General features: G+C 39.1%; 1 protein-coding gene and 1 pseudogene across 2 annotated transcripts in view; both read left to right on the forward strand.

The window, feature by feature from the left end:
* Positions 1–718: 718 nt before the first annotated feature.
* Positions 719–2,857, forward strand: LOC128595986 (eukaryotic translation elongation factor 1 epsilon-1-like; annotated as a pseudogene).
* Positions 2,858–11,776: 8,919 nt separating this feature from the next.
* PM20D1 (peptidase M20 domain containing 1) overlaps positions 11,777–13,575 on the forward strand; it is a 33,515-nt gene continuing 31,716 nt past the window's right edge. Inside the window, exon 1 of one of the 2 annotated variants that reach the window (XM_053605277.1) lies at positions 11,777–12,017. In XM_053605277.1, the coding sequence (XP_053461252.1) occupies positions 11,849–12,017 (169 nt within the window). In that variant the 5' untranslated portion in view covers positions 11,777–11,848. The remainder of the gene's footprint in view (positions 12,018–13,575) is intronic. The other variant, XM_053605276.1, reaches the window with a different exon arrangement.

Raw genomic sequence — 13,575 nt, forward strand, 5'->3', positions numbered from 1 at the left:
GACTCTATTCCTTTTACAATAGTGCCAAAGAAGATGGAATATCTGGGAATTTACCTAACAAAGGATGTGAAAGATCTCTATAAGGAGAACTATGAAACTCTGAGAAAAGAAATAGCTGAAGATGTTAACAAATGGAAAAATATACCATGCTCATGGCTGGGAAGAATCAACATTGTTAAAATGTTCATACTACCCAAAGCAATCTACAGATTTAACGCAATCCCTATTAAAGCACCATTGTCATACTTCAAAGAACTTGAAAAAATAGTACTTCATTTTATATGGAATCAGAAAAAAAAACTCTAATCGCAAATACATTACTCAGAAATAAGAACAAATCAGGAGGTATCACATTACCAGACTTTAGGCTATACTATAAATGTATAGTGATCAAAACAGCATGGTACTGACACAAAAACAGAGTGGTAGATTTATGGAACAGAACAGAGAACCAAGGGATGAACCCAGCTACTTATCGCCATTTGCTCTTTGACAAGCCTATCAAAAATATTCAGTGGGGGAAAGATTCCCTATTTAACAGATGGTGCTAGGTGAACTGGCTGGTGACCTGTAGAAGACTGAAACTGGACCCCCACCTTTCACCATTAACAATAATTGATTCTCACTGGATAAAAGATTTAAACTTAAGACATGAAACTATAAAAATACTAGAAGAGAGTGCAGGGGTCCTGCCCCTGCCAGGAGCTACGGCCAGAAGATGGCGGTGGCTGCGGAGTTAACACTGCTGGAAAAATCCCTGGGGCTGAGCAAAGGGAATAAATATAGTGCTCAGGGCGAGCGACAGATTCCAGTTCTTCAAACAAACAATGGTCCAAGTCTAACAGGCTTGACCACCATAGCAGCTCATCTAGTCAAGCAGGCCAACAAAGAACACTTGCTGGGGAGCACAGCAGAAGAAAAGGCAATTGTCCAGCAGTGGTTAGAGTACAGGGTCACCCAAGTAGACGGACACGCCAGTAAAGATGAAGGATCTTACTCTGTTGAAGGATCTTAATTCCTATCTTGAAGATAAAGTCTACCTTACAGGATATAACTTCACCTTAGCAGATATCCTATTGTACTATGGACTTCATTGCTTTATAGTTGACCTGACAGTTCAAGAAAAGGAGAAATATCTTAATGTATCTCGCTGGTTTTGTCACATTCATCATTACCCAGGCATCAGGCAACATCTGTCTAATGTTGTCTTCGTCAAGAACAGACTATATACTAATTCCCACTAGAAGCTACCTATGCTGTACAGAAGAACAATTAATACTTTAAATGGAAAATGTATTCTGGATCACAGGACTAACATAAATTGATACAGTCATTCTCTGTTGAAGTTGAGAGAATTCAGAAAGTATAAACTTGTGTCTGAGTGTTTTATTCTTTAGTTGAAGTTTTATAATTTTTAATGTAAAAATTAAACTACTATCATAAAAAACAAGTTGAGATCAAGTTGTAAATTAATCTTGTTTTTATAGGTGAAACTTATTTTAATAAACATTGTAAATCAGTGGCTTAATCTTAAAGAAAATTGGTAGTGCTTACAGTGGTTGGTATGTATGGCTATTTATTAATCTCTCTTTAATGTTTTAAAATTCATTTTCCCCATATGGATATTTATGGTAGTTTGTTTATTAGGAATGACAAATTGTGCCAAGGAAACAAAAAGGGAAGGCAGATGGATTTGTTTTCAGATATTTATGTGAGCTAGTAAATGTGGTTGAAAAAATCAGTTTTTGTTTGTTTCTTTCTTTCCTGTAGTCAATATTCATTGGGGTGAAACTAACTACTGAACTGCCCTAGAGGAAACTGGAATAAGATACATTCCTCTTGAATTAATGATTCTTTTTTGTTGTTGGGTTTATTGGAATTTTTGGTAGCCTAAAAAGAAATGGGAGGTTCCAGCCCACCTACTAATTTTGGATTTTTAATTACTAAATTTTCTAAACTGAAAGCCACCTCTTACAGGAAGTTGCTGTTACAACACTATGTGAAAAATAGAAATACTTTATTAACAGATCTGTATATTTTATTACTCTTATTGGCTGAATAAATAATTGGTTATTGAGTGCTTGAGAGCTTATCTTTCCAAATAATTAAATTGAAGTCATTGGGCACTTTCCTATTTGATTGTGTTTAATGTTTTGGTGCTGATGCTGAGTTTTGTCAGTATACAATTCAGAGTTTGAGTGGAAAGAGCAGATACTTGGAAAATATATAGCATGTGGATTGAATCCTGTTTATCTTTTACTTTTGATATCACTGAGTCCTGTTGATATTACTTACAAGCTGTATGACCTTAAGTAATTCAGTTAACCATATTTTCTTAATGTAACTCTATATATTATATAACTGAATATAATTAAACGAGATAATATGAAGGGGAAAAAGCCTAATATATATAGCACGTGACTATCGGTAGGGTTAGTTTCTCTTCAAGTCATGATTTTTTTGTTAGTGTGCTTATAAGAAAATGAGGATTTTCAGAGCCTTCCATTGTTGCCCTTCCTTGCCACTGAGCCTGGAGATTTAATAGCCCAAGTGTGTAAGTATCGGCATACCTCATTGTATTGCATTTCATTTTATTGTGCTTTGCAGATTTTGGATCTTAAACAAATTGAAGGTTTTTAGCAACCCTGCAACAAGCAAGTCTGTTGGTGCCATTTTTCCATCGGCATGTGCTCACTTCATGTCTCTGTCGCGTTTGGATAATTCTCAAAATACTTCAGACTTTATGTCATTATATCTGTTATGGTGATCTGTAATCAGTGGTCTTTGATGTCGCTGTTGCCATTATTTTGGGGGCACCACAAACTGTGCCCATGAACTTAATAAATGTTGTGTGTGCTCTGAAAAAAAAAAGAAGAAGAAGAAGAGAGGCAGGGAAAACACTTTAAAAATTGGCCTGGGAGAATATTTTATGAGGAGGACCCCCCAGACATTTGAAGCAACACCAAAACTGCATTACTGGGATCTGATCAAACTAAAAAGCACAGCCAAGAACACAGTAAGTAAAGCAAACAGACAACCTTCAGAATGGGAGATTTTTGCAGGTTATGCTTCTGACAAAGATCTGATAACTAGAATCTACAAAGAACTCAAACTAATCAATAAGAAAAGAATAAATAACCCAATTTCTATGCGGGCAAGAGACTTGAACAGAAACTTCTCTGATGAAAACAGGCGCATGGCCTACAAACACATGAAAAAATGCTCATCATCCTTAATCATCAGAGAAATGCAAATCAAAACCACCTTGAGATATCATCTAACTCCAGTAAGATTAGCCCACATCACAAAATCCCAAAACTACAGATGTTGGCGTGGATGTGGAGAGAAGGGAATACTTCTGCACTGCTGGTGGGAATGCAAGCTAACATGACTTTTTTAGAAAGAAGTTTGGAGAACACTCAAGGAACTAAAAGTAGACCTACTGTTTGATCCTGCAATTCCTCTACTAGGTATATACTCAGATGATCAAAAATTATCTTGCAAGAAAGACATTTGCACCAGAATGTTTATTGCAGCCTAATTCATAATAGCCAAGACATGGAAACAGCCCAAGTGCCCATCAACCCATGAATGGATTAACCAATTGTGGTATATATACACCATGGAATACTATGCAGCCATAAAAAAATGGAGACTTCACATCTTTTATGTTGACCTGGATGGAGCTAGAACATATTCTTCTTAGTAAAGTACCTCAAGAATGGGGAAAAAAGTATCCAATGTACTCAATACTACTATGAAATCAATATATAACCACCTACACACTCATATGAATGGCAAAACATAACTATAGTCCAAAAAGTAGAAGGGAAGAGGAGAGAGAGGGGAGAGGTGGTATGGGAAGAGGGAGGGTATTTGGGGGGACCTCACCTAATGTGCATGATGCAATGGTACATTTCAAAACTATTAAGAAATGAGTATAATTGTGATGGATGTGTTACTTAGTTCAATGTAAGCATTTCACATTATATATTGAAGCAGTATCCTGAACCCCATAAATACACCAATGTACAAAGTTATGATTTAATAAACAATTTTAAAAAAAGAAGAAGAAACCCTGATTGGAAAAAAGAAATAAGAAGAAGAAAGGTATTTTGTTTGGGGAGGGAAAACGGGGCACTGATTTTATTTTTGTATCCTCAACTCTAGCATAAGATCCAGAAAAAGTATGAACTCAAATTTTTATATAAAAGACAGTGTTAAATTGCCTAGAGCTGTGTACATTTACTACAGTAGCCATACTTGTGAGTATTTAAATTTATTTTAAATACTACAGTTGCCATACTTGTATTTAAATTTATTAAAATAAATAAAATTTAAAATTAAAAAAAAGAAAATATGACATATCAAAACTTGTAGTGTATAGGGAAGGTGGTACTTCAATGGAAATGTATAGCCTTAAATATTCCTATAGAATAGGAAAAGACTGAAAATTAATAAACCAAATGTTTATTTCAGTATATAATTGGAAAAAGAACTCAAAGAAAAGAAATGAGATAGTAATAATATTAAGTATTACTATATATAATAATTACTGAGTGGTTATTATAGGCTAAATACTTTTCTAAGTGTTAACGTATTAACACAATTAACATTGCTAACAACCCTAAGAGGTACTGTTGTTATGATCCCCATTTTACAGATAAGGAAACGGAAGCTCAGAGTTTAGGTTTTCCAAGATCACTCAGCTTGTAAATGAAGAATCAAACATTTTAATCTAGGAAACCTGGCTCCAGAGGTTAAGCTCTTAACTATTACAAAGCTGAAAACTTAGATGAAATTAATAAATTATTAATGAAGTATAATATACCAAAATAGGCCAGGCACAGTGGCTCACGCCTGTAATCCCAGTACTTTGGGAGGTTGAAGTGGGTGGATTGCCTGAGCTCAGGTGTTCAATACCAGCCTGAGCTAGAGTGAGACCCCCATCTCTAAACATAGCCAGATATTGTGGTGGGCGCCTATAGTCCCAGCTTCTCAGGAGGCTAAGGCAAGAGAATCACTTGAGCCCAAGAGTTAGAGGTTGATGTGAGCTATGACACCACAGCATTCTACCGAGGGTGACAAAGAGAGACTGTCTCACAAAAAAAAAAAAAGAAAGAAAGAAGGAAAGGAAATTTACCAAAATGGAATTTTAAAAATAGAAAGCCTGAAAGATCCTATAGCTATTAAATGAAATCAGTAGTTTAAAATCTTCCCACAGAGAACACCAGTCCCGATAATTTTAATTTTTAGTATTACTAGAAAAAAATATGTTAGATTTTTGGTCTAAGTTTCTACACACTCTTCCAGAAAATGAAAAAATAAAATGAGAGGAAGATCACTCCTTTGGTGGTTTAAATTTGGGACAGCTGTTCCCCAAAGCGTCCAGGGACTCAGACGCCTCCCAGCTCCCCTCTTGGACCTCCTCATCATGGCCAACATGGCCACTGAAGCTGCAGCCATTACATCTGACAATGGAGAAAGGAATTTAAGAAGAATTCCTCCCTTCCTGCTTGCAATCTCTGGCAATAAAAAAAATTTTTTTAAATAAAGAGTGCATCCTTAAAGACATTTTGCCAAATCTCATGCCACACTTCTGCTTCTCTTTTATTCTCCAAACTTAGTCATATGGCAAAACTTGGCTGTCCAGGAAATATGTTCTTTTAGCTAAATATCATTGGGCTGAGCTAAAAATCAGGATTCTTGTTACTTAGAAATGAGGGCCAATGGATTTTGAAGACATTTCTTAATTAGATTTCTGAGGCTACTTCACACTTGATATCAAATCCAAACAAGGACATTACAAAAAGGAAAAGTCACAGTGTAAACTCACAAACTACCAAAAATCCTAAAGGAAAATCCAGATGTGCCTTTATCCAAGTAGCATTTATCCCAGGAATATAAGGGTGGTTTATATTTTTAGAATTTATTAATGTAACTCACTACATTAACAGATTCAAGAAGAAACATGCTCTACCTAATCTTGAGACCTTTTTAATGCTATTGTAATTAAGACAATCATATTGGCTTAGGAATGAACAAAGTAATCAATGGAACAAAACAGAGCCCAATAATGGGTCCAATCACATAGGAAAAATAGTAAATGATAGACCTGGCCTGGCGCATCACTGGGAAAAGACAGACCATTTCACAAATGGTGCTAGAAAAACTTGTTATCTAGTTAGAAAAAAATTAGACCAGGGTGGCACCTGCGTAGGGTGCCGGCCCCATATACCGAGGGTGGCAGGTTCAAATCCAGCCCTGGCCAACAAAAAAATAGCTGGGTGTTGTGGCAGGAGCCTATAGTCCCAGCTACTCGGGAGGCTGAGGCAAGAGAATCGCCTAAGCCCAAGAGCTGGAGGTTGCTGTGAGCTGTGACGTCACAGCACTCCACTGAGGGCGACAAAGCAAAACTCTGTCTCTACAAGAAAAAAAAAAAAATTAAACTGACCTTATACCATACACAAAAAGGCAATTCCAGAACTATATGAAGAATTTTAACATAAAAGGCCAAAGCTTAACATTTTTTAAAGGTAACATACAAAAATATATTTGTGATCTTGGAATAGAAAAAGGCCCTAGGCTCGGTGCCCATAGCTCAGTGGTTAGGGTGCCGGCCACATGCACCAGGGCTGGTGGGTTCCAATCCAGGCAGGGCCTGCTAAATAACAATGACAATAACAAAAAAATAGCCAGGCCTTGTGGCAGGCGCCTGTAGTCACAGCTACTGGGAGGCTGAGGCAAGAGAATGGCTTAAAAAGCCCAAGAGTTTGAGATTGCTGTGAGCTATGATGTCAAAGCACTCTACAGAGGGCAACATAATGAGACTCTGTCTCAAAAAAAAAAAGAAGAAGAAGAGGAAAAGAAAAAGGCATTAATCTTAAAAGAAAATGATGAATTTAATTAAATAAAACAAAGACTTCAGGCCTAGCACAGTGGTTTGTACTGTAATCCTAGCACTCTGGAAGGCCAAGACAGGAGGATTACTTGAGGTTAGGACTTTGAGACAAGCTTGAGCCAGAGTGAGACATCGTCTCTAAAATTAGCCTGGCATTGTGGTGGGTGCCTATAGTCTCAGCTACTCAGGAGGCTGAGGCAAGAAAATCACTTAAGCCCAGGAGTTTGAGGTTGCTGTGAGCTGTGACGCCACAGAAGTCTACTGAGAGTGACAAAGTAAGACTCTGTCTCAAAAAAATAAAAAAAAGACATCTGAAATTCCAAGTGCTGGTAAGAAAATAGAGCAACAGGAATGCATATGCTATGCACTACCTGCCAATGGGAAAATCAACTGTTTTAATCACTTTGGAAAATAATTCAACATTGTCTCATAAAATTGAACATACAGTATAACCTAGCACTTCCACTCCTACATGTATACCCCAGAGAATCTTTTAGCTGTGGCCCAGAAAACATGTATGATAAATTTTTATATAGTCGCAAAATACAACCTTATGCATAGTGAACAAGAATAGGCTTTAGCTAAATGTAGCAGTATACATAAATCCCACAAACACAATGTTAAGGGAAAAAGCAAATTGCAGAAGACTACATACATCATGATATCATTTTTATAAAGGATATATACATGCGTGCATATACATGTATGTGGGATCATACACATGTGGTAAGACTATTTAAAAGAACATAACATAGACATAGACATGATTACCTTGGCCAGGGTGTTGGGGGACACAGGCAATAGAACACATATACCTTCCCTTTTTGTTTTTCTTTTCTTTCTCTCTTTTTTTTGAGACAGTATCTCACTTTATAGCCCGAAGCTAGAGTGATCTGGCATCACAGCTCACAGCAACCTCAAACTCCTAGGCTCAAGCGATCCTCCTGCCTCAGGCTGTCAAGTCGTGGGAACACAAGTCCCAGCCACAATGCCCATCTAGTTTCTCTATTTTTAGCAATGACTGGGTCTCGCTACTTCTGGGGCTGGTCTCTCCTGAGCTCAAGCAATCCACCCACCTGGCTTATCCAGAATGCTAGGATTATAGTCATGAGCCACCCTTCTTGGTCTACCTTCATTGTTACTGCCATTTGCTAGGTCTGGGAAGTGAAGATAAGACAGATTTGGGGGCCAGGTGCAGTGGCTCACACCTGTAATTCTAGCACACTGGGAGGCTGAGAGATGGATTTCTTGAGCTCAGGAGTTCCAGACCAGCCTGAGCAAAAGCAAAATCCTGTCTCTACTACAAATAGAGAAACTAGCTGGGTGTTGGGGTAGAGGCCTGTAGTCCCAGCTACTTGGGAGCCTAAGGCAGGAGGATTGCTTGACCCAGGAGTTTGAGGTTGCTGTGAGCTGTGGCAACAGAGCACTTTACAGAGGGCAACAAAGTGACACTTTGTCTCTCAATAAATAAATAAAGTACAGATTGCAGGAACTAGAGGAATGACAGGAGAAAATATGGGGTTTGGCCATTAGGGTCCAAACTCCAAATCACACGTAGCTCATGTTATTATCTACTTTACATGTACATTGTACATATTCTTAAGTCTCAGATATTACATGATAAGAGAATTTAAAGAATGTTTAATGACAGGGAAATGTTTACAATATTATGCTAAGGGGGAAAAGCAGAGTATAGAACTTCGTATGTACTGTATGTGTCTGTTTCATTTCAAAGCAGACAGACTTCATATGTGACTATTTGTGTGCAAAAAAAAAAAAAATTAGACAAATTCTAAATATTATGAGGGAATATCTCCAGATATTGGAATAGCATTTTTTTCTCTTTATACTGTTCTGAATTTTCCAAATATTTCACAAGGGCGTAAATATATATTTTTTTTCCAGAGACAGAGTCTTCCCCCATCACCCAAGCTGGAGTACAGTGGCAGTCATAGCTCACTGTAACCTCGAATTCCTGAGCTCAAGTGGTCTTCCTGACTCAGCCCCTCCGAATAGCTGAGTAGCTGGGCCTACAGCCACAGGTCACCACACTTGGCTAATTTTTTAATTCTTTTTTTAAGAGATAGGGTCTCACTATGTTGTCAAAGCTAGTCTCCAATTCCTGGGTTCAGATGATCCTCCCACCTCACTCCCAAAGTATTGGGATTACAGACATCAGCCACCACACCCAGCCAATTTTTTTTTAAGTAGGGTTATTAAAAGGTTAGAGCAAAGCACTCTCTCTATAGAAGCAAACACCAGGAGTGTGAAAATTGTAGCTTTGGTTACAGATAGCCATATGGCCATACTGGCTGTAGAGCACTTACTGAATTTTTCTTGAGAATTCTAAAATATGAGAGTGATACCAGATGAAATTGCATCAAAAAATCTGAAAGGAACAATTTATTCTGGCTTAAGGAATATAATTTTTCTTTTCTTTTTTTAATTTTTAATTGTTTTTTTATTTTATTCAGTCTCACTCTGCCACCCAGGTACAGTGCCGTGGCATCATAGCTCACAACAACCTCAAACATTTGGGTTCAAGCAAACCTCCTGCCTCAGTCTCCCAAGTATCTGAGACTACTAGGTGCCCACCAAAATGCCCAGCTAATTTTTCTAGTTTTAGTAGAGAGGGGGTCTTGCACCTGCTCAGGGTGGTCTGAACTCCTGAGCTCAACCAATCTACCCGCCTCAGCCTCCCTAATTGTTAGGATTACAAGTGTGAGCCTGTGCCTGGCCTCAAGAAATCCAATTTTTCAAATGGCCAATAGGTATGTGAAAAAATGCTCAGTATCACTAATCATCAGGGAAAAGCAAATCAAAACCACAATGATACATCATCTTACCCAGTTAGAATGGCTATTAGTAAAAAGACAAAGCATAACAGATGCTGGTGAGGAAGTGAAGAAAAGGAAACTCATACACAGTTGGTGGAAATGTAAATTAGTACAACCATTATGGAAAACAGTTATGGAGATTTTTTTTTAAACCAAAAAATTAAAAATAGAACTCCGTAATCCCATTACTGGTTATCCAAAAGAAAAGAAATCAACAAATCAGGCTCAGCACCTGTAGCTCAGCAGCTAGGGCACCAGCCACATACACCAGAGCTGGCAGGTTTGAATCCAGCCCAGGCCTGCCAAACAACAATGACAGCTACAACCAAAAATAGCCAGGCATTGTGGCGGGCACCTGTAGTCCCAGCTACTTGGGAGGCTGAGGCAAGAGACTCTCTTAAGCCCAAGAGTTGGAGGTTTCTGTGAGCTGTGACGCCACAGCACTCTACCCAGGGCAACAGCTTGAGACTCTGTCTCAAAGAAGGAGGAGGAGAAGAAATAATCAATAAGTTAAAAGGATACCTGCACTCAACATGTTTATAGCACCACTGTTCACAATAACAAATCAAACTATCCATTAGTGAATGAATGGATAAAGAAATATGGCATTTACTAAGTACAATGTAATACTATTCAGCCACAAAAAGAATGAAATCATGTCATTTGCAGCAACATGAATGGAACTGGAGATCACTATATTAGGTGAAATAACCCATGCACAGAAAGACAAATATCACATGTCCTAACTCACATGGTGAAGCTAAAAAAAATTGATCGAATGAAGAAAAAAATGATAGACACCAGAGACTGAGAAGGGTAGACAGGGCAGAGGTTGACAAATGAGTACAAACTTACAGTTAGATAGAAGAAATAAATTCCAATGTTTGATAGCAGACTAGGGTATCTATAGTCAACAATAACATGCCATATATTTCAAAACAGCTAGAAGAGAGGACTTGAACTATTACCAACACATAGAAATTATCAATAATCAAGGTCATGCATAACCTATACTCTGACCTGATCATTACATATTCTATGCCTGTAAAAATACTCATGTGTATCCCAAAATTATGTAAAATATTATGTATCAATAACAGAAAATAAGGAAATCTAAGCAAAAAAATCTAATTTCATATCTATGTTATAAGAAGTTTTTTTAAAAAGAATGATCCTCCACTCCGAACACCAATGAAGTGTCACCTGAATACATCAAAATACATCAAAAATCTCTTAAATATTTTTACAGTAATCTTTCTATTAATAAAATCCTCCAGGACCAGGCGCAGTGGCTCACGCCTGTGATCCCACAAGGCGGGTGGATCGCTTGAGCTCACAAGTAAAAAGTAACCGGGCGCTATGGCTACCAGGGAGGCTGAGGCAAGAGGATCGCTTTAACCCAAGAGTCTGAGGTTGCTGGGAGCAATGACCCCACGGCACTCTACCTGGGGCAAGAAAACGAGACTCTGTCTCAAAAATAAGAATAATAATAAAATAATAAAAATAAAAAATAAAATCCTTCAGTCATAATGTATTTGACTAGAACTGCAAAAATGTAGTGTTAACATTAATATAGAAAATACTTTCAATAAAATTCGTGAACAAGAGCAAACCCTCTGAGCTGGTACTTCAAAGCATTATCTATAAACAGAGAAGTTCTGGTCCAATTTCCGATAAAATCAAGCCAGGATCCCGGAGAGCTCCCCCACGGAACCTAGAGAATTGTAGTCAAGTCCTAACCTTGAGAAGAAAACAGAAGCAGAGTACAGTCTGACAAACCTCGTGCATTTTGTCTCGCTTTTCCCCCCTTTAGTTTGATTCACTATGGTACAGTAAAGGGTTGAGGAGCCTGACCCTTGCCCCAGAACCCTACTTTACCTCTGCTCCACCTCCAAGCGAGAAACCACACCCTCCAAAGGCCTTGCGGACTGGGGCGGGGACCTCCCATCGGATTGGTTGTTCCTCAGTCCCAGCCAAGCGATGATTGGCCCAATGTGGGAATGGGGTGGGGCTGAGGCTGAGGGCGGGTGTTGAGGCCAAGACAGGGCGCGGCCTGGGTGTCCTTGTACCGGTTCCAGCCCCAGACTGGCGGCGGGGACACAAGAGAAGCATGGGTCGGCCGTATGTTTGCGTCCTGGCCCTGGCGGCTGTGCTGCTCCTAGTTTTTGCTACCGTCTCCAGGTCGAAAGGCCTGAGGGGCAGGGAGCATCAGGAGACGTCGCGAATCCCTTCTCAGTTCAGCGAAGAGGAGCGCGTTGCGATCAAAGAGGCGCTGAAAGGTGAACTTTGGTCCCCTTGCCTACCTATGCTCAGATGTGGGTCTCTCCCTCCTAGTGGTAACCCGAGACTCCCCTTTCCCTCCGCTGCTTCAGATGGAGCTCCACCACACACCCCAGCCTTCCCAGCGTTTCCTGCCCTGCCTGAAAGCTCCAAATTCACAATTTTTGGCATGGCCACTGTCCACCCTCTCCCCTGCTTGCCTCGAGTATTACAACAGCTTTCATTTGTACAGCAATTTTAACCTTTGAGACTTTCCACTTCCGTTAAACCTCTACAGTATCTTAAAATACGACTTAACTGGCTGGGCGTGGTGACTTCCGTGTCTGCAATCCCAGAACTTTGGGAGGCTGAGGCAGGAGGATTGAGAGTTTTCACCTCTGTTAAACCACTGCACTATCTTAAAATAAGATTAACTGGCTGGGAGTGGTGTCTGCAATCCCAGCACTTTGGGAGGCTGAGGCAGGAGGATTGCTTGAGTCACGGCACTCCAACCTGGGCAGCAAAGCTAGACCCTGTCTCTAAAAATTATAAAAGCTTTAAAAATAAAAATTTTTTGAAAATGAAAGTGTTTAGCTAAGAGAGACAACTTGCAGTGGGTGGCCAAAGGACAAATAGAGCCTATCATTTTGGGTAAAAAGAAAAAGAAAGATTCTGATGCACGCTAAAGTTTGACAGGAAAAAGAAAAAAGAAACAAAGACTAAATGGTCAAGTCCAGGTTTAGGTGAATTAAATGATCTTACAGCAAAGAATGAGCACTTGGTGACAACATCTAGTGTCTATGGGACTTGGACTATAGAGCCTTACAGATGGCTCTAAGAAGGGATGTGGAGTGTTCCTAGGATGTAGATGTTCCTAATTTCCTCTCCTCTTGAAGAACATCTCTCCCTTAGACCTCTAACCAAGGCTAAAAATATATTCACAAAAATTATAACCAAGGCTAAAAACTTACAAAAACTCAGTTCTGAATCTGCATTTTCCAGGAGGAAAGAGGAAAGTTTCTGTGGATACTAGATCCTGTGGGGTAATGAGATCCTTCTTCACCAAGGGCTTAGCTCCAATCTTTTTCTCTTTCATTATATAATGGACAAGAGAATCTGCTTAGGTTAACATGTGCAGGCAAAAGCAGGGACTAAAAGCTAACCCCTGTGATTGGAGATAGCGTGTGCATGTGATGGAGCAATAGGCCTGGGAGACAGATCAGGGCTTTCTCAAAGCATGGTATAAATATTTGTGTAAAAGGCATTAGGTAGTCTCACAGAGTCTCTGCACAGAAAAGAACAACAGGTAGATAAAAGCCTAGAGTAGAGACCTTATAACAACATGTCTTAGAACTCTGAGCAGCATCAATTCATGTCTTGGGTCTGCTCTTCAGTAAGTACTTGAATCTTTTTGAACCTCAGCTTCCCCATTTTTGTGGCTATGATGATGTAGGGTTGATCCTTAAACACAACAATGTCTTTCAGGCTGCCCCACGTAAATTTGTTCTGTGTTCTTAGATTCTGCCTTATTAAATATATTCGTGACCTGTTGTGTTTCTCCTCCTAGTGGCGTTTGTA

Source organism: Nycticebus coucang, chromosome 10, assembly GCF_027406575.1.
Source record: "Nycticebus coucang isolate mNycCou1 chromosome 10, mNycCou1.pri, whole genome shotgun sequence".
Taxonomy (NCBI): domain Eukaryota; kingdom Metazoa; phylum Chordata; class Mammalia; order Primates; family Lorisidae; genus Nycticebus; species Nycticebus coucang.